This window comes from Clarias gariepinus, chromosome 14, assembly GCF_024256425.1.
Source record: "Clarias gariepinus isolate MV-2021 ecotype Netherlands chromosome 14, CGAR_prim_01v2, whole genome shotgun sequence".
Classification (NCBI taxonomy): Eukaryota; Metazoa; Chordata; class Actinopteri; order Siluriformes; family Clariidae; genus Clarias; species Clarias gariepinus.
Genome location: NC_071113.1, coordinates 7,948,858 through 7,975,160, shown reverse-complemented (window position 1 = coordinate 7,975,160; position 26,303 = coordinate 7,948,858). Strand labels below are relative to the sequence as shown.

The 26,303-nt window shown below is 38.2% G+C and overlaps 2 protein-coding genes across 2 annotated transcripts; both read right to left on the bottom strand.

Annotated features, from left to right (window-relative positions):
- Window positions 1–3,803: 3,803 nt before the first annotated feature.
- On the bottom strand, window positions 3,804–15,403 carry slc35g1 (solute carrier family 35 member G1). The gene is made up of 3 exons (XM_053511823.1): window positions 14,995–15,403; window positions 6,410–6,581; window positions 3,804–4,970 (listed from the first exon to the last, which is right to left on the bottom strand). The coding sequence occupies exons 1-3, from the start codon at window positions 15,302–15,304 to the stop codon at window positions 4,223–4,225; spliced, it is 1,230 nt and encodes a 409-aa protein (XP_053367798.1). The 5' UTR covers window positions 15,305–15,403; the 3' UTR covers window positions 3,804–4,222.
- Window positions 15,404–16,861: 1,458 nt separating this feature from the next.
- Window positions 16,862–23,768, bottom strand: lgi1b (leucine-rich, glioma inactivated 1b). Its single transcript, XM_053512254.1, has 8 exons — window positions 23,255–23,768; window positions 23,097–23,168; window positions 19,832–19,903; window positions 19,679–19,750; window positions 19,503–19,574; window positions 18,673–18,842; window positions 18,401–18,565; window positions 16,862–18,272 (listed from the first exon to the last, which is right to left on the bottom strand). Exons 1-8 carry the CDS (start codon window positions 23,449–23,451, stop codon window positions 17,455–17,457), a joined length of 1,638 nt encoding a protein of 545 aa, XP_053368229.1. The 5' UTR covers window positions 23,452–23,768; the 3' UTR covers window positions 16,862–17,454.
- Between the last annotated feature and the right edge of the window lie 2,535 nt (window positions 23,769–26,303).

Below are 26,303 nucleotides of genomic sequence, written 5' to 3'. Positions count from 1 at the left end.
TTCTAGGCATGCTTAAAAATGTGTATAAAAGAGGGAACTAAGCACTGCTATAAAGAATCCGATGATATATTTATAGAAATTTTTCTCGTATCATGCTTTTAACAATGGACACTGTCAAGGAAAAAGCTTAACAGAAACAATATCTGTATAGAATTGTATCACTTATTAGCAGGCCAAAGATGATGGTGGCAAAGAAGAACGACACAAGGAAGAAACCTTTAAGAGGCACGAGGATGAAACTTTTAAGAGGAACCAGACTTACAGTAAAAGGGAGCGCATCCTGATCTGGATGATAGTGAGAATGTAAATCATTTCTGTTCTAGTTCAAAAGAAATGTAAGTCACATCAATTATTACCAATGATGTAATGCAAGATATGTTTCCAATATTTTTCCATTTTATTTATTGCAGGGAGTTTTACTTTGGAAAAAGAAGCAGGAGTAAGGATCAAGCACAGTACTGTTTCTTATAAATGGATATGTTTTACTGCAAGGCTCTAGAGTTTATTTTTTTATATAACAGTTGATTAATTAATGTCAAGTCTGATACATGTTTCGTGGCCACTTATAATTTCTAATTCACTAGAATATAAAGTTGGATATCATATGCCAGACCAAACTAGTTTTGTTTTTCATTCTTATTTAAAATGTTTCTACAGGGCGTGTTCAAGTCAAACTGGGACTTTAAAAAAATGTCTTGTAAATGATGAACACTAAAATTATTATACTTTAAGTGTTAATAGAGATAATGAAGTATCCAAAACATAAAAAGTCAGCAGCACACTCCTTTAATGCAAGTCAAACCAGGACTTTTCTTTGTGCAGAATAACAGAGCACAGTTATGAGAGTAAAAACGTAGAATTCCTCTATATCATCACCTGCTACACTAATGCACCTATCGTACCTAGCACTGCACCAGTGCTTGGATACCATAAAGTTTTTCGCAGTACATTGTAGCCATGACCGGTATGATGGGTGCATGTATTAGTATTATTGTATTATGTATTAGTAGCAGTATTAGTACAAACATGTGGAAATGGCTTTGAGAGAGGTTAGGACTGTATGGAGGATGGAGCAATGACTCCCAGCTGAGTTCCGGTAATGTGCAAGTGGTGTTGCATTAAGTGAATGATTATGTGTACAGTTCCTACAGACAGATGTTCCACTCGCTGGATGTTCACCACCTCATCATTCACTCATTCATTCATGCGGCTAAAGAGTCTGATCTCCGTACTGTGCACAAGTCCCGGTTTGACTTGAACGGCCCTCAACAGGAGTTACCCTTGTCATAAAATCTAAAATGCCTTTGGGATTGTCACTTATAGGCATGCTTAAAAATGTGTATATTCCTATTTGAAAAGTGGAAACTAAGTACTCGTCATAATAATGGTTACACATTTGCTTAGGGATAAAACTGTGCATGTCAGTTTTCTTCATGCATATTCGTGTGTAGCATAGAATCTGTAGACGGCAAAGTTTTGGGATACCACTCTTCATCCAGGAAATGGCTTTTGACCATAATGATTTGATAAAATATGTGTATACCATGCATCATTGTATCTTCTGCACCTCCAAACGGCTTTGGCCTGGGACAATTTTTCAGATTGTCTCACAAAGACCGTGGTGCTGCTTAATCTGTAAAAGTGTAAAAGTCTTGAGCTTGAGTGTTTGTTGCTCAATCTACTTGTGTATTATTAAGCTGCAATATTTGTTTGATCACTATCAGAGACTGTACTTTATAGAATGATGCTGAGATACAGTACATTCCAATATACTGTTACTTTCAATCCTTACCCTTTAGAAGACCCATTAACGTCGTCACTGTGAAGAATGAAACCCAGGAGAGGGAGTAGGCAAAGTCACGATCAGTTCAGAATAGACTCCAGCCTTCTGTTCACTGCATCGATTTCACCTGCCACTTGCTGTTTCGTGTTTTTCTCTTGCTCTGGCTCCACATCTTGACACAGCCTGTACATCACTAATGGCTGGTATAGGTTGGGTGTTTGGATTGGATTTTGCCTGAATTGTCATTTTTGTTTGTCAGTATAAAGTGATTGATGAAACATAAACAGCTATGATGGTGTATGAAAATAATAAATGAATATTTGCAAAAAAAAAACCTTAATTTGGCAAAGTGACATGGCTATTTTCATATTATAACATATCACAATGTGTTTTGTTCTTTCTTCTCCATCAGTCCAAATACATGCAGAATAGGTTAAATGGCATTCCAAAACTGCTCGGTGTGTGTCCTGCTTTGGATTGGCATGAATGAATGAACATTTTTTTGCGTGCAGCTAGGCTCCACCCATGATAAAACCACATCATTTATTTGCACTTAAATGGAAGAATAAAAACAGGTACATGTATATATATATTAAAATCTACTTTATGCAGACTTTATTTACACTGACAACTTAAAGTCAATAAAAAAATGACATTAATGGATGGACTGTTTTATTAATGGAACGGAACACAATATTGCATCATGGCCAAGTTTTAAGGCAGCACATGGATAACCCTACGCATTAAGTGACTGCTTTTGATTACTCTAAATCAGTCAGTGCCATGTTACACAAACACGATAAGCTTTCTTGCATCCAATAAACCCATTCCAAAAAGGCTACAATGGGTAAAAGTATGTCAACCAAGAAAAGTGCATTATTTTGGTCTTGTGCAATGCGAGTGCAATATGCTTTACTAAAAGAAATAAATAAAAGCATAAATCAAAGATATTTATGTTGTTAATGCTTGTGCAGTAAAATGTCCCAGACTAAGCTGGAACAAAGTTTAAGTCAAGGTTCGTTATTTTCAGAGAAGTGCTTGATAACATTCAATAAATTTAAACGAGTTAGAAAATCATAGTTGATCGATTAAAACTATGTTACTACGTTTTCTTTTTTTAATTAAAGGCTGTAAAGAAAAAATAACAATAAATAGATAGTGATCGAATGCAGAAGCGCATTCTTGAAACTTTCAGAATAATCTTCTGACCAGCAGTCTATAAGAAAACATTCTTATAAATATAGAATATCACTCTTGTTTCATTTAGAAAAATAAATATACATAAGTATATCTAAATAGAAAGTTAATTGAGGAGGATTAACGTGATGAAGATGCTGTAATGATGTATAAAAGTTATAGTCAGGTATAAAATAGAAGTTTTTTTTTCTAAAAGTAGATAAAGTCCACGATCTTTGGTGTAACTATTACCAAACAGTCTAGTGCATAATATCTCATCTACGAAAAACAAAAAAAACAAACCAAAAAAAAAAAATCTCTTTTGGAATACTCGATCTTGAGCTGCCAATTTGTTGCGTACACTTAGGAGTAAAAAAAAAAATCAGCATGTATGGAACATACACTTTTGTTGTCAGTAAAACAAGTACTAAAAAAATGATGTATAGTACTATGCAAAATTCTTGAGCCAGCTCTAATTTCTTTATATTTTGCTTCCAAAGAGCCACACATCTGTGATTTTTTTTAATGCAGTCATGATGAATAGTTTTCCAGACTCATATAGTCAACACATCCATGCGCACATGTACTGTTTACTATAACATTGTGACCATGTGTGTGTGTGTGCGCATATAGCATTTTTTTATTATTTTGTGTTCGAATGTAGTAACTGTTCTTTAGTAACTACAGCAACAACGGACCGAGTGAGAGGTTCCTTGATAAAGACATTTTCCGATTAAGCAGTAATTCTGTGTGTGTGTGTGTGTGTGTGTGTGTGAGAGAAAGTAGCCTCAGTAGCCCCCTCCCTCCTCCTCTCCCCCCTGGTTTACTTAAGCCACAATTCTTATCTAAATTAAAGTTCAGGTTAATTTGTTTATTTTTACTTTATATTTTCTATTAATTAAGTTTATATAAATATTTTTTAGGTTATGGAACGAATCATCTGAGTTTCTGTTATTTCTAATTTGCACGCTTCTAGAACGAATTATGCTCACAATTCAAGGTTCCACTGTACACTGATGATGCTGAATGCTGAATGGTTGGAACAGCTGAGACGGGAAATGACCAATTTTTATATTATATTATATTATATTATATTATATTATATTTTATATCGCATTAAAACATTGTTCCTGTTCGTTCAATTAATCTACATCATTTAATTTAATATAAAGAAATAAGGGGTTGCTCAAGACTTTTGCACAGTACTTTATGTAATAAAATGTCAGCTTTGATTATTATTTTTTGATTGCCTTTTTTTTTTTTTTAGCTGTTTTGCTTAGTACTGATGTACCACTTTCTTATAGCTACACCAGTGGTGCTGCTAATCACACACAGCGCTCCACCGATGCTCCACCAAGTCGGCTTGCGGTTAAGGAAGAGGAATTGAAATATGAAGGCCAACACCACATCTGTGGTCCTCATGAGTGCCACAGGACCGGCCTTCTCAACCTGTAGTGCTTTGGTAAGGAATGTCTGGCCACCGATTCCCAGAACCCCGATGGCTATCAGGTTCCACCTGTCCCAGCCACATTCTGGTAATGTCCACTCATCTATGATGAACAACACAACGACACACTCTATGAAACCCATGATGGCATAATACCACACCGAGAGGAAGAAATGCACATTTTTGCCCATCTTTCTCAAGATGACCATTGTGCATGCTGCCGCAATGGCGCTCGAGAAGGCAGCTATGGCGCCCTTTATGTGGTTGCTGTAGTTGTCCTCGATGTCAGACAGCTTAGCGCCAAAGAGAAATGGTGGCCTCACTATGAGGACGACTCCGGTAAGGGTGAAGACGATGAATATGAAATCCCATATAGTGCAGCGCTCCTTGAGGAAGATCCAGGCCAGCAAAGATGTGAAGACGGGGTTGCTGAATGTAATGACGGTGGCATCGGCGAGGGGCATCTGGAGCACGGCATAGTACAGAAGGATCATAGCGGTGGAACCGAGGAAACCTCGCAGAAACAGGTACAAGCGCATGCCCTGAGGACCCAGGAAACCAGTTCTGCAAGACAGTGATTATTGCAGAAAGTTTGAGTGTTTTATATAGAGTTTATACAACAATTCATTCATGGTTCATCAACTTGACTAGATGAGTGGTGTGCTTATATCTCCTATAACTACAGCAATGTAAGCAAAATCATTAGTGGACATGACAAACAATACCTTACAGTTCATATACAAAAAGCATTCAAGTCAAACCAGGACTTGTGATGAAATTTCTCATGAATGAAGGTGTAAAAGTGATTGACATTTAGAGAAGACTCCAAGCACAGTACGGTGATTAGGCTCTTAGCTGCAGTAAAATATCTGAACGGTGCAAATGTTTTGAATAAGTCTGTAAATGACGATCCTGGAGGATCGGAGGCTAATGCTGTCGTTCACATGAATATTTAACGAGTTGAAGGCCTGATCCTTGAAAATCGATTACTAACTTGTGACCAACTTGTGGAAGAGGTGTATCTGTCTGTGGGAACTGTACACACAATCATTCACCAACATTTTTTGTACTCAAACACTAGTGAAACACTGGGATAACGTTCAAAAAGTCCCGGTTTGACTTGAACAAACTAGGTCCAAGGACAAACTAATGTGAGCCAGCTATAAAGTGAATTTCTTTGGGATCTATATTTGTCTGTAGCGTGTCAATCTATATCAATTTCTTGTTTAGCAGACTGCTTTATTAAAAGTATGTCTCACGAGCTAGAATCAATACTGAATCCCTGCGAAGCTGTGATGAATCACAGCACTCGGCCTGAGGGCTCGCTTATTCACAGACGTGCTTCTAGTATTCAGTATTACTGCAGTCTTGCTCATCTGATTTTGTAATTACTGCAATCCTGCTTAAATAAAAAAATATATAATAATAAATACAGGAATTCAATAAGTTCATTAACAGCGACCATATTTCTGTATCTGACATGGAGCCTTGATTTTTCTAACAGCTGCTTAAATCAATGCAAAAAGCAAATTCAACATAAAAATGTTCTTAATTTTATGGGAATGAGGTACGAGTAAGTAAAGGGACAAATCGAAAAAGCTATGCTTAACCAATCTATTGGTCTAATCCAGTGTCAAATATACTGTAAATCACCTGATTTATGAATGGCTTTAAGGTTCTTAATGAGGGGGAAAAAAACGATTCGCAACAGATTCAGAAATTTCCACTGACATGCTGACGTGACCGAGCCCAAAAGGAGAAGGAGAAGAGGAAGAGATAGAGAGAGAGAGAGAGAGTTACATGATTTCACCATAACTTCACAAAGTCATTTTTATCCTAAGGCCATTTAAAAAAAAGGTACTTTTGTACTTTTACGGAAATTTAAATGTAGGACTTTAAATTCTACTGGAGTGATATTTTACCTAGGGTACCCCTTCTACTTTTTTCTTTGAATGCAGGATTTTTGTCCACCGCTGCAGGACTGACTTGAGAATGGAACTTACTTGCAGTAGATCATGGCCGGGATGATAAACAGCATCTGGAAAAAGCAGCGGATTGCACTGATTTCCACAGCATGAACACCTTCGATTTTCTTCACCAGAAGAGTAACAACTGAGAAGAAGAGTGAAGCCAGAAGAGTGTAGATGAGGCCCAGGGCAGAACAGGATTTCTTTTCTAATGGAAAACATAAATGGGAAGAATTAAATCTAGCTCTTTGTTTATTTCAACCCAAAGCAACAAAGATCAGCGAAAAAACATAAAGTAAAAAAATTCTTGAAGTGGTTTCAACACAAACAGTGTACTTCATTTCAAATTATATAATTTGTAAAAAGACAGTAAATTACTATTCATATAGTATAAATATTGTGTATCTCTCAGTCTCGTTCAGTACACACATGGGCAAATTTGCAGACTGGACAAGGAGAGTAAGGCACAGAAGGTCATTGCTGAAAGGGCTGGCTGTTCACAAAATGCTGTATTGAAGCATATTCATGAAAGATGACTGGAAGGGAAACGCGTGGTAGGAAAAGTTGCACAAACAACAGGGACGACTGCTTCATATGGGCAAATTTTGCATTTCATTAGGAAATTAAGATTCCAGAGTCTAGAGGAAGAGTGAAGAGGTACAGCATCCAAGTTGCTTGAAGTTCAGTCTAAAGTTTCTGTAGTTGTGATGATTTGGGTTGCCATGTCATCTCTTGATGTTGTTTCACTGTGTTTCCTTTTCCAGCAGGACTTGGCACCTGCCCACTGTGCTGACCATGATATTACTGTGCTTAATTGGCCAGCCAACTTACCTGACCTGGACCTCAGAGATAATCTATAGGCTATGGTCAACCCTAAAAACGAGAAACACCCAACCCAACAACACAGATGAGCTGAAGGCTGTTATCAAAACAACCTGGCCTTTAATAACGCCTTAGCGTTGCCATAGGAAATGATGATTCACGCTAAGGCGTCAGTAGCAGAGCCTTGTAAAGAGTCCTGTAAGCTGCCAGGTTGGTGCATCCATGGATCAGACTTGCTTTGCCAGGACATTCGACAGATGCTGAGATCTGGAGATTTTGGAAGCCAATCAACACCCTTAAACTCTTTGCTGTGTTTCCTCAAACCATTCTTTAACCATTGTTACTATTGTGTGTGTGTGTGTGTGGCACGGTGCATTATGCTGCTAAAAGAGGCCACTGCCATCAAGAAATACCATTTACTTGAAGGGCTGTCTTCGACCAACAACAATGTTTAGACAGGTGTCAAAGTAACTGCCAGGAGAATGGCAGGACTCAAGGTTTCCCAGCGTATGTTTGCCCAGAACTTTGCTCATCACACTGCCTCTGCCAGCTCGCCTTCTTCGCATAGTGCATCCTGGTGCCATCTCTTCCCCTGGAAAGCGACGGTCATGCACCTGGCCATCCACATGATGTAAAAGAAAATATGATTCATCAGACCAGACCTTCTTCCATTGCACCATGTTCCAGTACTGATGCTCATGTGCCCATTCTGACCACTTTTGGAGGTGGACACGAGTTAGCATGGGCACCGTGACCAGTCTGCAGCTACGCAGCCCCATATACAACAAAATGCAATTTTGTGTGTTATGACACTTTTCTATATTTCATTTCAAATGATATTCCCTGATGACAGGGCCTTCTTTGAGCAGAATAATGCACCCTGCAGCACTGCAAAAAATGGTTCAAGAATGGTCTGAGAACCACAACAATGAGTTTTGGCATTGCCATAGCCTCCAAATTCTTCAGATATCATTCCAATCAAGCATCTATGGGATAAAGCCCAGCACCCAAAGGATCCGCTGTCAACGTCCTAGTATAAGACACCAAAGCACATACCCAAACTTCGCATGGAGCCATACCCCAAGGGGTTAAAACTGCTCTTGTGCTACAAGGAAACCAAAGAACCTATGTGGTTTTAATGTTAATGGATTTATTGTTATGGCTGATCTGTGTATCATCCATCGGTACTGTCATGATTACAAAAATAATATTTCATTAGGGGAACATAGCCCTGAACGGTACTCTACTTGTGTAAAATGATCATCAGATATGTGGTGCAGGGAGGTCTCTGGAGAATTAGGCATTGTGTTTGAATGCAGAAGTGGGAAAAAACACTTTTGTGTGAATGACCATACAACGGTATCAGGTTTTGCTGATCTCATGCTAGCTAAAGAAACAAAAAACGGTGTGGTTCACTCGACTACCTGTTGGGCAAGTGCACCACTTCTGAGGTTTAGGTCATGGGAAAGCCTAGTTAATACTGATATGTCAATAGGACTGAACCTAAATGAGGTCTAGAAAAATAACCTGACTCTAAAGATCCCAAGGACAACGCTTGAAAATTTTCAAAACAGAGAAATGGGCAGTGATTCCTGAATTGACTCATACTCCAGCTTTACAGGAAATGACAATAAGGAAATACACGACAGTTAAATCTTTTATTTCCTTACAGGGCAGGGACGGTTGTGTTTGAATAATTCACGGTTAAATTATGAAACCTAACATTGTGATTTTCTGTAGGTCACAGTATTATCTTTGTAACATTGACTTTACCTGGGTTTTTACAGACAGGGTCACATAGTTCTAAACGGCCGCAGAGTACCAGTCCGATGGTACACTATATCAGCAACCTTTATATCCACCATTTGAATAATTTAAAAGCTATCTCCCAGCCTATAAAATGCAATAAAACACTTCTGTGTGGAAAATGCACAGTCATACCACATAGAATGTGCTAATGGAATTAAGCAACACACGCTAAACCTGTTTACCTTGGCTAGTTCTGGCTTGATAACTCTTACTCTGGTTCCAACAATACTAATACTATCTGACACCACATACACAGACAAAGACATACAGGGATACTCATAGTTTTATGATTAAAATCTAGAAACCAAAATGTGTTAACATTATTATGACTATTTGTTTCATTTGTTTGAAGTCAGACTAAACCCGTCTGCAAAGCTGCCATGGTAATTACTGGAAAAGTCTTTTTGAAAAGGCTGGATTGTTGGTTGATATGAAGGTGGGCAGATCAAGGGATAAATAGCTACGAATATTGAAAATATCCATTTTCATCAATTAACAGAATTATATTCTTGTTTAAAGAAAAGAGTAAAACATCATCATAATCATCATGAGCCCCCTGAATAATTACTCCGTGCTGTTTCAAACATCTGTTCATAACAACCTTCTCATGCTATACCTAGACGAGTTGTTTACATTTAACGCATCTGGCAGACACACTTATTTAGAGTGACTTGCGTTTTTATCTCATCACACTTAGCAGTTTAAAGGGTTAAGAGCCTAACAGTGGGAACTTACAGTAGTGGTGCTGTGCATACTGTACCTTTTAATCATAAAACCATGGGCATCTAATAATGTCTTGGCGGTGCAAAATAACTGTTTGAATAAACAAATCATTATTATCTTTTCATAATATTGCTTTTATATTGCTTTTTTATGACATTTCTACAAACATCATTTATTACCAACAGATTATAATTTGTTTACTTAACCAGTTATTTTGCTCCGCTAATACGTATCCTTCCATGCCTGGCGGAACTGGTGGAGCTGGCAACCGTAGTTAACAGTGGTAAGAGGAGTTTTAATTTCTTACAGGTAGCCAAAAAGTTAAAGAAAAGAAACCATGGAGGTGTTGGACAGTCCTTAGAAACTTACAAGGTCATTAGCTAAGTTCTGGATTTCCGTGATTGAATGCAAAAACAACGCTAAATGGAAAGCTAGTTTGCTACTGTATGTAGCGTGTACAATCCCTTGTTCCACACAACAAGTAGTGCCCTTGATCAGGGGTTACGAAGGGATTTAGGATTCAACCTTGCATTAAACGTTAGCTAGCATTCGACAGTTCAGAGGAGATTCTGAAGAAATTAGAAGCAATTACTTAGGAGACAAAGTTGTTTAAGATGACTTTCTCTCTGAAAGCGCTTCTGTGACAGGTTTTAAATATGTGTTTTGGCAGGTAACTGCGACCGACAGTGTAATTAACAATTGTTGGAACAATTGTGTGGCGGAGTGGTACATGTGCTTAAACAGTCCAGTGATGTTATGCTCTATTATCACCACTTGTCCAATCAGATTACTTGGATTGTAAAAACTAACTGTTCTATAATTAATTGTATTTTAGTCTAATCCAAAGGGAAGTCCCAGGAAATCCGCTATAATAATACCTTTTATTTTAAATTGAGAGCTACAAGAATTTTCGATAAATTCCAAAAAATATAAGTAAACAGTTTTTCTACTCTGTGCTATTAAAAGCTCACTCTTGTTGCCTGTTGTTACACATCCTCCTGTTCAAACACCATCTGTGTAATTGACTGCTGACCGACCTAATGTAATCACGGGTGATCCACAGAACGGCTCTCCATGCTAATTATTTGCCAGTAGAAGCAATATGGATGTGTCAATATTGGTCATTGCTTTTGTTCCTTTGACCACACTTGGGTATAATGTCAGAAGGCTTTCTTGTATTTATTATATCTTAACATAGTGAATTCAGTATGAAAAAAAATACAGTGCAATTTTCTAATTTTTGCTGTGTGGTTCAGTTGATGATAGATGTTGATGATAGTTGATGATATGTTCAGGAGGAATAAAATAAAATAGAGCTAAAAGTTCGGAAAAAAATAATATTGTGATTATTTGAACTGAGACTGGAAGTGCGATTTAAATAATGTATACTATTACTATTAAACCTTACATAAAGTATAAGTAAATAAAAGCTTTAAAAGTAATTGCATGAAGGCAACTTATATTTTCAGTCTCAGGAATTCATAGATTTTGAAATCCCTCTTTCACCTTCACTGAGTTATACATGACAGCATCTGTGACTCTGTAATAAACTGCACCTTTTGTGATTTAGACAATTGCACAGGGTTATAGTGTGACTTTAATTACCGAGCTATTTATTATGCGGCACTAAAATAAATTTAAAGTTTAAGGGATAAGAGATAAAAAAAATAGATTTAGTAAAAATCTTTTGTAACTCCTACATCAATTTAAAAAAAAAAATCTTTTCATTTATACATCTTTGCAATTGTGGTGCTCAAACGCTGCAATTCCTCTATAATCCTACAGGTGGTGCACACTAAACTATCTGCACTTTTGCAGGCGGCACCATATCCCATCATATCAATACTAAATCGGGATCTTTATAAAAACGTTATACTTACAGAATCAAAATATGAATCGAATCAGCGCCATGACAAAATACAATAAATATGTATACAGATATAGAAACTAGGTTTAAGTGTTTCAGAAAGAACAGCCACATGTGCTGCAATTAAAACAAATGAATCAGTTCCTTTGTAGTTTTCCTCTAATGTTGGCTAAACAGGACGAGAGAAACATAATTATAGTCGACACTTAAATTATGTGTTTGTGTCTTTTCTGGGAATGAATAAGCTCTGCTCTCGATTAGCTGAAATTATAGTCTTTATAATGGAGAATCTCAGACTGGTTTGTTTTCTCTTAAACACTGAGTAGTTGAAAATGTACTTTTGTTTAAGGTCAGAATTATAAAAAAAGTATTGATTTATGTTCATTACAACTGACTGGGAAATGCTTTATTATAAAGACATAATCTAAAGAAAATGATGCTTAAGTCTCTCTCTCTTTATATCTCTCTCTCTCACACACACACGCGTCCTTTTCTCTTTTTTCTCTCTTAAAAAACATTTTCACCACATTTACTTGAACTTCTATATTAATTAAAAAAAGACATCAATTAAAATTCCTCATCAATATGCTGTTAATTGCATATATTTTAACTTTTGAAGAACGTTGAGAATAAGAGATGAAGCGAAATCCTACATCGACCTCAGAAGATTGTTATAATATTATTAATCAATTATTACAGTATAGTGGCCACGCTTGTGTGAGGATGTAAAAGCAAACTTTACGAGACAGTCCTCAGGACTTTGTGATTTTAGGATCCCCTTACCCATTCAGTCAAAAGCTCAGCCTGTTATTACTAAGTTCTCTGGATGTGAAAATGAGGTTTAATCAATTTCCCCTCAAAGACAAATAAGAGTCATAACTGATTTAATCAACACTTCCATACTTTTGAATAGAGAAAACCTCAGTGTCGAGTTATCTGTTAGGAGAAGCACCAAACAAAAGTCCACATCTCTATAACTATCATCGGTCATCATCTGTCTTTTTAGTTTTGAAACTGTTGCTCTTAGGGGACTTAAATTTACATTTATTAATTTGGCAGACGCTCTTAGCCAGAAAAACTTACAAAAGGTGCTTTGAAGTTACCATCACAGGATAGATACTTACACTGGGTTACTAAATGTCACAATGTAAATGAACTGTTTTGTTTTTTAATGGGGCTTTTTTGGTGAGGTTCTGTCCCTCTTCACCAGTGTTGCAAGACACTCAAAACCAAACAACTGTACAGAAATCCCCAGAATAATCATATTTTGAACTTGAAATTATTGTACATTGAAAATATGATATGAACTGTTTGCAATCTATATAATTTTACCAACCTAAAATATTTTTTTTGCACAATATTTATATTAATAGCTGCTATTTGCACACAAGGACTCTGTCTCGTCTCTACTGCTACTTACAAGAAATGTTAACTGTTTTTATCCATCATGTCATTACCTTGCACCACCTCAACCCACTATCACAGTATATCACATTGTGTCATGTTGTCATGTTGCTGCTGCTGTTTGCACATTTGCGTGTGCACTTTTTGTTGTCTTTTGTAAAATACTTTCTGTTAATTAATGGTGTCGATTTTGTTTGTCCTAAATAGTCAGCTAATTAGGTGTCCTAGTTAGTTTTCTGCTAATTTATGTTGTACGTATGGAGCACCTTTTGTTTCATTTCTCAGTGTACTGAACTGAATATTATTGAAATGACAATAAAAACCTACTTGACATGACTTGATAATTAGTCTAACAAACAAACTGCAGACTTCAACTATTTACAAGGTGGGTTTTGAGCATTGATTATTACACCAACTCAGTCTACACTAGCTAGCTAGGGGGCGACAGCGGCTGTCTGTCGCATGAGATCTCAGAAGAGATGTGGATTGGCTTATTTATTACTGATCCTGGATCAGTTTTCTGTGCCATGGAATGACTGAGTGTGCATATATTTAAAATGAATAATCAGACTGTGCAACTCTGCAACACTGCTCCTCATTCTAACTTCCTATTCATTTTTATTGTTTTTGATGAAATGGTAATCTTTGTTCAATTTACTGCAATTTATTCTTTTTTTCACAAAACCTGTGAGCTGTTTGGCCTTTTATATCCGATTGTCTATCGGATTGAAGCTGTAGGAGGTATGACTGTTCAAAAACAGCCTCATGTTAAGTTAAACCGAACAGATGGTCAAAAAAACAAGAATTGAAGAAAAACTAAAGCAAAAAGTAAGTGATTCGTATTCTTGAGAGGAGCAAAAAAAACAATAATATTAATGATGTTAATCTATCGGCTGCTTCCATCGAGGGGTCGCCACAGCAAACCGTCTAATCCGGACACAACTCGGCACGGGTCTGACATCAGATGCCCTTCCCATTTTTATCCGGACTTGGGACCACCACCGCATTCAGTGGCTGGTGTTTGGGTGGGAATTGGACCTGATAATTTTTATTATTATTATTAATAATAATAATAATAATACATTCATTCATTCATCATCTATACCTCTTATCCTGTGTACAGGGCTTCGGGGAGACTGGAGCCTATCCCAGGAGACTTTGGGCATGAGGCTGGATACACCCTGGACGGGGTGTCAATCCATTGCAGAGAACACACACACACACACACACACTACAGATTGTTTTGGGATGCAAATTAATTTAACAGTCTCTGGACTGTGGGAGTAAAACCGGAGTACCCAGATGAAACCCACCTGGGGTGCAAGGCGATAGTGATCCACTAAACCACTATACCACCATGCCACATAATAATAATACTTTATCACTACTAAAAATAATACTACTAATTCTATCAAATAACCGTGTGATGTCATCCAACAAAATAAGTTTTTCTGTGAACATGTTTTTCTTCCATAAATTTTCTTTTCTTTTCATTGTTGTGAAGCTGCTTTGAGACAATGACCATTTGTTAAAAGCGCTATATGAATAAAATTGAATTGAACTGAATTAAAATAATAGCAGAGTTCCTTTGCAGGCAGCGCCAGCCAATCAAAATCGAGCACCGCAAATCTGCGCGCTTCTGATTGGTCAGTCTGAATGACGGGGCGTGAACACTCCAGAGCTACAGTGTTTCTTGCACTTGGATTACAGCAGGCAATGTGACGTGTTTATTTAAGGTGTTATAGGACATTAATACAATAAACAAACACTTTAACGTCTTTATGATGAGAAAAGAAATATTAGCTTATGTGATTAAAATGAAACTACTTAATTCATTGAAAATGAAGATGATGAAGAAGGAAAAACAATCCTAAAACCTCTAACTATGGAATTGTTAGATATATTTGTCGTTTTAAATTGTCGATCCTGACCGAGTGGACTTTTAGAAGTGCACTTGAGCAAAGTGAGAGAAAGGTTTAAATCAGGATCAGATTACCGCTTTGATCTGCTGCGCGTGACACTGGCTCGTCCTCGGGCTCGTGCCCCGGTTTAAAACACAAACACTCCGTCCATGTGCGGGAGTTTTCCTGCGCCGGGCCCCGGGTATCGACATCACCGTCCTGCTGCACTCTTAAACTGCCTCGCAGCCGAGTTTCTGTCTCCTCCACCTTCTCTTCCTCCTCCGCCGCATCACCGGGAACTTTGGGGACCGGCGCGTGCTCCTCTTCTAAGGGGACAACTGATAAAACGATGTGTCCTCCATCGTCGTCGGTGTCGTTCCCCTCCGCGTTTCTCAAATCGTCCATATCAAGATGCAACAGGTGCTCATATCTCGGCAACGCGCCTCGTCACACTGTTCCCCCAGGACTAGAACTTCGCTAAATAATTAACCTTGCACACGCTGACTTTCAAACGCCATTGTTTTACCACAAGAGGGCGATCGAGAGTGAGACATGCAGAAGAAGATACAGCGAGCGAGAGAGCGGACTCGCTCGCTCGGTCGCGTACCAATAAACACACGTCATAAAAATAAACGAGAAAAGTATTGTAGTAATCAAAATGTAGGTCTATTTTTTATTTATTATTATTAAAGAATCGGACGCTTAAATAGTATACTACAAAGCACGCAAGCGATTTACCGAGCTGATATTAAAATATTTTGAAGTGCACTTCTCATGGCGGCCAGAACTAATTTTAAACGCGACCGTAACCATAGCGAACAAACAATAAAACAGTTGGCCAATGGTATAGTTTCCCTGCGTTTCTAACAAAACCATATACGTTTAATTATTGAGTTACAATTAAAAAGTTATATATTATTATTTTATATATTATATTATACAATTATAAATACTATTACATCTTATAAAGTTGCCAAAAGCCAAAGTGACATTTCTTCTGCTAGAGGGCGATCGATAGATATTCTCACCCTGAATATCCCTAACATCCCCATTGTGCAGATACTTACCTGATAGCTGTTGTTATTGTTGCTAATATTGACGTTTCTTTTGTTTTTACGTACCATGTTGGTATTCAATATGTTTATATATGTTTATCAATTTAAATTGATGTTATTTATAATGTAATCAGTTATAATGGGAGAGGGGGTGTCGCGTCCCAATCCACACACATCAACAATTATGCGAGAAAACGTACGTATTGTAGTAATCAATATGTCAAAATGTGGACCTGTTTCAAAAGTGATTTAATTTAAAAATCCGTACAATTAAAATATTTGGAAGTATACTTGATAGAGAACAAACAGTAAAACAGTTGGCAAAATAAGTAGTTTTTATTATTATTATTATTTAATTATTATGACTACTACAACTTATAACTAAGTGAAATTTTATACCACGAGAGGGCGATCGAGAGAATCAAGAAGAGAGCGATCGCTAGAGAGCTCGGTCGCGTCCCAATCCACACAGTACCTCTCTACGTCATAAAATATACCTCGTATATATACGAGAAAACTATTGTAGGGTTTATTTTTTAAAACACTTAAATATTATAATATTAAGTACGTAAGGGATTTAATTAGCTGATGTTAAAAATTTGAAAGTACACTTGACATGGCGACCATAACTATTTTTAAACGCGACCGTAACCATAGGGAACAAACAATAAGTACGTTGGCCAACCTAGTAGTTTCCCTGTGTTTTTTAAAAGCACTTATAACTACTTGTATAACTTAAAATAAAGTGATTATTGGTGATACGTAAATATGTATTATCTAAAATGTATTAATTATCTTTTTCTTTCTTTCTTTCTTTCTTTCTTTTTTTTTTTAGAAAACATGCTTGTCAATATATAAGCACCATGCTTAATACGGTACAAGAAGAGATGTCACATTTATATTTAAGTGGTAATAAAGTGGTTTATTACTACATTACTACACAGTAATGCCAACGAGTAAACAATTACACATCTAAACCTTAAATGTCTTACCTACAAAATTCTATCACATCTACGTTTACTTTACTACTATTAGCTTGAACCGAATTACAATAATGAAGAAAAGAGAATACTACAGCTAGTGTAAAAAAATCTGTCAGTCAGGTAAACTATTTATCTTGTACAAAAGTTACAAACTGCTTCAGACTAAAGTAGAAAACTGTTAACTATTTCCTGGCTAACCTATTACAGTGTCTATACCTTAATTTTTAGTTTGTGTTTCTTTATTATGCCTCTCAAACGTCCCGCTAGCTTTAGTTTGCAGAGAAATAATAGATAAACAATGGCTTTTGTTAAAGGGTTAAAAAAAAACTGAAAAGTGCAGACTAGATACAAGTGACAACAACAGTGAAGAACACAAAGGACTTCTAGACAGGCAGTCATCTGGAAACGTCATTAGTCATCTAGATAACGCACGTGAGTTCGGATAGCAAGCTTGTCTCCATTGTCTGTCCTCCTGCACTTTCAGCAAAAAAAAAACAAAAAAACATTTACCGGTGCTTCAATTACTCAGATCGATGATGAGGTGCTCGTAGATCTGTGTCCTCCCTTTGAAACTGGAGGCGAGCAGGAGCTCATGGTTGTCAATGGATACCAGAGAGAACGCCCTTGGTGCTTGGATGTTCAACTCTTGGAAGTGCACAAATAGGCCCTTCTTGGAGTCCCACCGGTAGACCTGCGTGAGAGAGTAATCACTGCCAAGGATAGCGTACTGCCAGTTTCCAATTGTCACAGGCTGAAAGACCATGGAGCCACGTGATGGTACACTCTGCACCTCTGTGAACATGGCGCCGTCCCAACGCATCACCTTCGAGTCACCGATGAAACGTGTCAGGCAGATATAAAGCTCGCCCCTGACCCTGAAGTGCTTTACGGCATATACGTCCTCAGTCTCAGGGATGTCCGTGCGCCGCTCAAACCTCTTTTGGCTCCAGTTCCACTGATAAATAACCGGCCGTTGTGAGCTGCTGGACAGGATCAGGTGGGGTTTGCCAGCGATCTCCAAGTACTCCACGTCCGTGTCTCGGTGCCATGGGTGCAGAGACTGGTGCGAGTAGAAGCCATTGCCGTTCCACTTGTACACAGTAGTAGAACCTGCTTTGGAGCTGTCAGCAATGGCGAAAAACCACTCACCGTCCAAACGGAACGTCTCAACGTCATTGGGTTTGCGGATCTTCAAGATATCAATGTCTTGGATCTTGATGAACTTGTGGGCTGATGTATCCCGTTTGTAAATGTGTGAACCCCCAAAAAGTTGCGCGACAATAATGAACAGTTGGTCATCGATCACCATTGGCTTACAGACTACAGTGGAGGTGCCTAAGAAGAAATGGAAAAAAACTCAAAACTGTTATGTAATATACAGCATCATGGTTTGTTTTAAGACTTTTATCTTTTAGTGATCTCAATAGTGAACACAATAAAGTGTGATGTAAGCGTGATCTCACTCTCAATATTGTCATAAGGTCTAAACTCCATGTTGACGTGGTCCCATTCCATGAAGCTACATGTTCCTGAAAAAGGCTGTGCAAACACAGCATATTGATCGTTCCCAAGAGTGAACGTCTCTACTGAAATAGACTCGAACTTCAGGGTTTTCTTAGAAACAAACTCTGTAACAGAGAGATAACTTTACTGCTGGATATTTGTTTTCAAGTACTTGTTCTAAATTTCTCTGGTCAGAATCAATGGTATTATAAAGGACCGTCCATCACCTTACCTGCAGTTATGCAGTCAAACGCTTGCGGCATCAGCTCATTGATCTTTTTCCCTTGATAATGTGGTGGTCCATTACACTGTATCTGGTCCACTGTTGCGTTGGTGTTGTGCATCCATTCAACGAGCCATTTCAGTTTACAGTCACAGATAAACATGTTTCCTCGAAGATCCCTGGTAGAACAAGGACTCCTAGTTAATATCAACCTTGACCTTCTTAGTGTAAAGTTGATGTCATGAACATTACATAGAGACACACTGCCCAGCAAAAAAAAAGAAAATCACCACTTGGGTCAGAAGGGTCAAATTATTGCCCTGCAGGAAACACCAAAACCAATTAAGGAGATTCAAAAGTACCTTTGGAGCAATGTAAAGTCATGTGGTCTAATAAGTTTAGATATTTTCCAGAGTGATGGGTGTATCAGGGTAAAAAGGGAAGCGCATGAAGCAAATCACCCATCATGCATAGCGCCCACTGTACAAGCTTCTGGAGGCATTGTTATGATCTGGGGTTCCTTCAGTTGGTTATGTCTAGACTCAGCAACGTTATGTGGTAATAAAATGCAGTCTGCTGATGACCTGAATGTACTAAATGACCAGGTTATCACATCTGCAGAGTTTCTTCCCTGATGGAACAGGCATATTCTAGGATTCAAATTGTCATGTGTGGTTCTGGGAGCATGAGGAATCATTTTCACACACATGAATTTAACAGCACATTATGCACCGTAATCAAAGCTAAAGGTGGGCAATGAAATCTTGGACTGCGCAAATAGTTTTTTTTTGGCTGGGCAATGTATTACATGTATATTTGTAAAATGTGTAAAAACATACACTTTTGTTAGCGCGTCCATCCCCTTGAAAACATCTTTGGGTAACATCTCAAGATTATTATAGGCGAGGCTCCTGATCAGTAAAAAAAAAAATTATCAACGTGTAAAGCTTTTACACCCATTATACAGGGTTAATCATTTGTGCTCCTATAATAAAATACACTCTGATATACTCACAGATGGAGGAGAGATTTCAAACCTCTAAAAGCCAAAGGTGACATGGACCCAATTTTGTTGTTTTCAATAAAACTGCAATTAAGAGTCAAATTTGGTAAGAGATGTTGCATTTAGTTACACCTTTATAAAGTAATAAAGTGCAATGCAACTTACAGGTACTCCAGATGTGGCAGGCCCTGAAACGCGTCTTCATTAATAAGGTCGAAAGTGTTGGATGTAAACAAGCTGTAAAACAACAGGGAATGTTTAAATTTTGCCATGAAATATTGGGAAACCCCAACCTCTCACTACAGTATATGTCATACAAATTTTGGGGTGGGCAAAAACATGTGCTTATGTTGCAAATAGTCACATGATGTTTTTTAAAGTAAAAACATGAGATTTCAGAAAACCATGTGTGAGGAAGTGTTAAAACCCTGTATTGCTCCAGAGTTTAAAGTTTATTACTACACAAAAATCCTATTCTTTAGAATTTCGTCTCATGAAAGTGTTTTTTTTAGTGTTATCATTGAGAATTGCTTCTATCTGCATTGTATCCTGAGAGTATTTTAATGTTTATTTAATATGAATTTCAGTTCTATCTATTTAAATGTCAACTTTAATTGATCTATATTGTTAAGAATAAGTGCTTCAGGTTGTCATATATGACTTGGAGAGATATACTGTATGCATGTCTCAGATCACCTCCAGAAATTATATGAACAAACAGAATTAAATGTGTTGCAAATTCTTCTCTTGACCTGGACATAATCCTGACACTCAAAGCACATGAAGCAACTTAATAGTTATAGGCAAAGAGATAGTAATGCCGTCTAATGCTCTCCAGGTTAAACCAAGTAAAGCCTTTATTTGTCACATATACAGTACATTACTTTCTTACTCGCTAATCCTGTAAAATATCCCAGGTGGGGATGAGGCAGGGTAGACTGTCAACTGGGTGCCAACCCCTCGCGGGGCACACATGCACACACAGTCAATCACATACTAACAGCAATTTCGAAACGTCTAACCTGGATGTCTTTGGACTGTTGGAGGAAACCAGATTACCCGGTGGAAACAGACGGGAATCTACTTACACAGACCCAAGGTAGGAATCTAACCCTCGACCCTGAAGGTGCAAGCCACTGCACTCTACACTACCATACCACAGTATGTTACTGCACAGTGGCATTCTTTTCTTTGCATATTCCAGTTTAGGAAGTTGGGATCACAGTGTCAACCATGTTATGAATGAGAAGATAGTGCTAAAGTCCTATTTCAAGGGCCCAACAGGGGCAGCTTCGTGTGGCTGCAGCCTAAATTGCCTATACGCCAACCAAAGCCTTAACCCCCTGAGATACTATTGGCCCACTTTAACTGCGCCAATGGCCAGAGCAGGAATCGAATGGGAGCTGCTGTGGTAGAGGCGTTCCACTGGACCACTAGAGACCATAAGAACATTTGTCTGACACGCTTATCATGCTCAAGGGCACAAGCTTGCTGGTGCTTGGTTTGAACCTGTAGCCTTCTGATCTTTTGTGTAGTTTCACATCTTAATTACTGAGCTTTCCCTGCACTGTCTGTACCCTATTTAGTCCTATACACTAAACTTAAATGTAAATGTAATATAACATACACAAACAGCAACATTATTTCTGACAATGTGCTTTTGCTGGAAATTTAAAGGCTTAAAAAATTTTTTTTTTTGGAAAACCTGAAATTGTAATGCTTTTCCTTTATACTAAAAGAACCAGTGTGATTACTGTCATAGTTTAACACTGAACAGGAAATGTTTTAACAACAATGACTGATTTAAGACCATAAAATTTAAAAGACAAATTCAATAGAGCAGCTGCACTGCATAATTTATACACCATAGCACATTGCAGTGTTGCCAGATTGGACGTTGTTTCTTAACTAGAAGTATTTTAATCACATTTGTTCTAGAGAAAAATGCCTCTTGGCAGTGGAGCTATATAATTTAGCGAAATTTAGAATGGGAGAATTATGGTACTGACTACATTAAGCAACAGTAAATGGGTGTTTGTTATGGTCTATACATTTCTAGACAGAGTTAGAAAGAGAAACTAGCTTGGTCTGACCAAAACACAGATCGAGTGCCTCAAACTGGTAGAACATCTTAAACGAGTTACTTCCAGTTTTTTTTATGACTTGGCTCAACTGATCCATAAATGCTTGAGGTTTTCTAATTGCCTAAATTTTGTGTTATTAAAAATGTCTGTGGTCTAAGCTTGTATTTTAGCAGGGGAAAACAGTTGATGGATGAAATAAATGAAAATAAGAGTTAAGGCTAATATACACTGTATGGCCAAAAGATTGTCTACACCTGGCCTTTAAATAGACAATTAATTATCGCCCATGAAAAAATCCGTATGAGACCACTAATCTTTCCTGACCTCAGAAGCTAAGCAGTCTTTCACCTGGTTATTACTTGGGTGAGAGACTGCTTGGGAATATCATATTCTGTAAGCTATTTTTATAGGGGCAGCAGTAGCTCAGAGGGCTCTGAGTTGCTGCTTAAAAGGTTGGCAGTTCAAGCTCCAGCTCCACCAGGTTGCTACTGTTATTCCCTTGACCCTGTGTGCTCCAGGGGCGCTGTATCTTGGCTGACCTTGTGCTCTGACCCCAGCCTCCCTAACATGCCTGGATATGCGAAGAAAGAATTTCCTAAGGCTTAACGTAACTTACACTTATATGTGGGCTTTCTATAAACTAGTACCACAAATTATATAGAATATCTTCACTTGACACAGCATTACAGCTTCTCTTCACTGTTACTAAAAGACTCGAACATGCTCAAGCATAACAATGCCCCAGTCCTGCACACAAAGCAAGCTCTATGAAGACATGTTTGCAGAGGTTGAAGTGGAAGAACTCATGTCCTACACAACACTCTGACCTCAACCCTACGAAATACAAAACTGGAAAATTGACTGCACGGCAGATTTCTTGCCAGCATCATTAACGTGGCTCTTGGGACCCACATTTCGAAGTTCCCACAGCCACAATCCAGCCATAGTGAAAACCCCTTCCATGAAGAGTGGAGGTATTTATAACAGCGAAAGGGGACTGAATCAGGAACGTTTAGAGGTTCCAAAAGATCTTGCCATATAGCCAATTTGGACAGCCTATAATGGTTTACACTTTTCAATCTGGCAACCCTATTTAAGCGTTTTAAAGAATTAGATACGCAGCTTAATGGACTCCTTAATATTGCAAGGAACAGACATTGCCTGTTTACACACATTTGCATACCATACATTGCAACCCAGCCCTCAGTAATCAAGAACAGACGCACAATAAAACACAATGGGTTTAGTGCGCACTACAGAACAGAGACATGTTTCAAAATTAGAAGGCAGCCACAGGGTTGCCATGGCGACGCCCAAGCAATTGCACATGGATAACAAGAGCTCACAGGAGCTGAAGAGACGGCGCGTGCAGGAAGCTTCCCGGGGCGATTTCAGTGAATCCAGACTTGACGAAGGATCTGTACGGAGAGAGAGAAGCGCATCAGCATTTCATTTTTACGCACAGCAGCTGAGGAGGAAACATCACGTGAAGGGGGAAACTTACAAGGAGACGACGTCCGGGGGGAAGGTGTGCGGAACACTTTTGATGCTTTCGCACAAAGCGTTGTCCTTGGTGCATGTGCATCCTGCAGGGCATCGGGGCTGCTTATTGCCCCTGCGGCTCTCCGCGGAGAGAAAGAGCGCGGCCGCGCAAAGCAGCGTTAAACTGAAGCCGCGCCATGACGCGCCGTCGTCTCCCATCCTGTCCCGCTTCACTCCAGAGCCTGGGATAGGGAAAATACAGCTCCTCCGATGGGAATCCCCTCTGGTGCTTCTGTGCGCTCTGACGCTGTAGGGATGGTGATCGATGGATGGCGCGAAAGGTCTCGGAACATATACAAAGACGCGCGAATGCACATCCAAGGCATTCAGTTCTTCCCAGGGTTAAGCATATACCCTAAATACACTAATGCAACCGGGTAACCTCCATAAGATGAACCATAATTGTACAGAAAAGCCCGTGAGCCTCGTGTAGAGCCCCTGCCCACAATAAATAAAGATGTGTACAGGGTCTCAGCCAATGGTCTTCTTGCGCCTCTCTCTCTCTCCCTCTCTCTCTTTCTTTCTTTCCCCTGCGATTGCGCATGAGCGCATCCTGGGAATTATAACCTTATCAGAATATTCATGAGACAAAAAAAAAAACAAAAAAAAACACGCACCTGTGCCCCAAGCTGGGTGAGAGGGTCGCTACTGGGCTTTGTAGCTTTATTATCCAGTGGTGTATGCAAAGGTTGTACAATAAGAGCCTATAAATAAGTGCAACTGACTGTATGCCACTATAAGCAATAATGATGCTCTGTTATTACACTTATAGACATGTGATGGAAAGCAGACATCTGTTAAAGGGATCATGTCAACAAAGTGTATATAAAACGTATAGAGCTGTAATTTAATTCTATTCTATTTATTTTTATTTATATGTCACTTTTAACAATGGTCATTGCCACAAAGCAGCTTTATAGTATATACTGTATAATGTGTGTCTTTTGGGTAATATCAGATGGTAGGGATTGATTTGCAGCCATGCGGGAGATTGGAAGTTGAATGTAATAGGAAAGGTGTAAAAGTTAAGCTGTCCTTTCTGATGCATTTGAATTCTAAGCTTCATCCAGTGCCTAAGGTTTGGGCACTGGGTGGGGCCTTTCGCATGGCAGGCAAGAAACCTACCACTGAGCTGTGGCATAGATGTATATAAGAAGAAAAATAAACTTAAAATAAATACAAATGTGTTAAAAAAGTGGTCAGAACCTTTAATAAGCTTATTACCTAACAAATCATTAGGTATTAGAAGTGGTTGCAAAGGCTTTGAGGTTTAAAAGAGTATTTTAATGAACTCTTTAGAAATACTGTCTTTGTTTGCTTGATTACACTGATTAAACAATCGTCACTTTCAGCTCATAGTCATTAAGAGAGGCATGGATAATTGTGTCAGGTAAGGGTTTATTGATTATTATGCCAGAATAAATATAACATTAAATATTGAAAGACAGTAATTGATGCTTTCTGTCTAACTAGCAGAGGTAAAAAATACAACTGATAGGCATGTGATACATTTAAGGGCACCTTAGTTGTCATGTTTGCTCTAATGTAAGAGGCACTTTAAAGGGCCACCCTTATCACTTTTAATTTGACATCATAGCATGTTACAGTCAGCACGATGGCGTAGTGGTTAGCTTAATTCGCTTTGCATCTCCAGGGTAGAGGGTTTGATTTCTGCCTCCGGTCTGTGTGCTTAGAGCCTGCATGTTCTTCTTGTGCATGGTGGGTTTCCTCTGGATACTCAGGTTTCCTCCCACAGTCCTAAGACATTGCCCGTAGTATGTGTGTCTGTGTGTCCTGTGATGGATTAGGATCTGTCCCTGGGCCCCAAGTCTCCAGGGATAGGCTCCAGGCCCCCGCAATCCTGTATTAAGATAAGCAGTATAGAATATGAATGAATAAATAGCATGTTTCCCCTTGGGAGAAATCCAGCTTGGTATGTCATAACAAAGGCTACACTGGTCAAATCAGTAGACCATATTTAAAAGTTAAATGTTATTTTTCATGTACTTTATTCATGAATTCTCTAATGGTTTTACTTTTCTGTTTCTGAAATGTTGCTTTGATTATGAGTGATAATTCAGATTATTTTTCCTTTTCACCAGCTGGCAAACTCTGCTTCACGAGTTTGGTCTGCCTGGCCTGTGTTTTGGCAGCTGGTAGCTGGTCAGTGTAAGCTGGGTTTTCCAGCAGAGATACAACCTAAATATTTCTGTTCTTTAGTCAATTTATCATTCAATAAATAATTGGCAATGCCGGTGAACTCTGTACGAGCCATTCTTTGTTCCGGCATTTTTTTCATCTTTTCCAAGAAAGATTTAAAAACAGTCAAGTTTTTGTTTCAGCATTTGACCCTCTGTCCCTCTCGACAGTTCATTCATCTAGAACATTTCACAGAATAAGAGACTGGTTGTTATGGGCTGACAAAAAAAATGCATCAAGTCCTCCTCCTCCTTCTTCTCTCTGAATATTTTCATTTAGAGATGAAAACAAGGCTAGTCTATGTGGCCGTGAGTCTTTTCCTGTACATCTTCCGAAAGATAATTTAGCATTTCCGTTTGTATATCACAAATATTCATAATGACGGATAGACTAATCACATTGTTTAAGGACATACCAGAATATTTAAGGATATACTGTATGCAATATATGCAAGGACTTACACATTGTGGATTAATCGATAGATAGATAGATAGATAGATAGATAGATAGATAGAGTATCAATCTCAAAAGGGAATTGTAAATTGTTATTTACTCTCTCTCTCTCTCTCTATATATATATATATATATATATATATATTTATTTATATATATATATACATAAACTGTATAAATGTATATATGTATATGCCGAATGGCATGTAGAAAGGCCAACTTATTATTATAAATATAATAACCAACCAACTTATATATATATATATATATATACACAGTAGTGAGTGAGTTCGTGAGTATGACCTCAATCGCGTGTACGGGTGTGCGCGCGCTCTTTGTTTTGGCTCAGGGCTTACGTC

Bases quoted from the DNA above. Each gene is read 5' to 3' on its own strand.
- lgi1b (XM_053512254.1), bottom strand. From the start codon at position 23,451: ATGGGAGACGACGGCGCGTCATGGCGCGGCTTCAGTTTAACGCTGCTT. The intron at 23,169-23,254 runs GTAAGTTTCCCC...CTCTCCGTACAG, and splicing joins CCCCCGGACGTCGTCTCCTT to ATCCTTCGTCAAGTCTGGAT. The intron at 18,843-19,502 runs GTATGTTTTTAC...TTGTTCTACCAG, and splicing joins ATGGACGCGCTAACAAAAGT to GGATCTTCGAGGAAACATGT.
- slc35g1 (XM_053511823.1), bottom strand. From the start codon at position 15,304: ATGGACGATTTGAGAAACGCGGAGGGGAACGACACCGACGACGATGGA. The intron at 6,582-14,994 runs GTAATCTGATCC...GTTTTCCATTAG, and splicing joins ACGCGCAGCAGATCAAAGCG to AAAAGAAATCCTGTTCTGCC. The intron at 4,971-6,409 runs GTAAGTTCCATT...ACTGTCTTGCAG, and splicing joins CCGGCCATGATCTACTGCAA to AACTGGTTTCCTGGGTCCTC.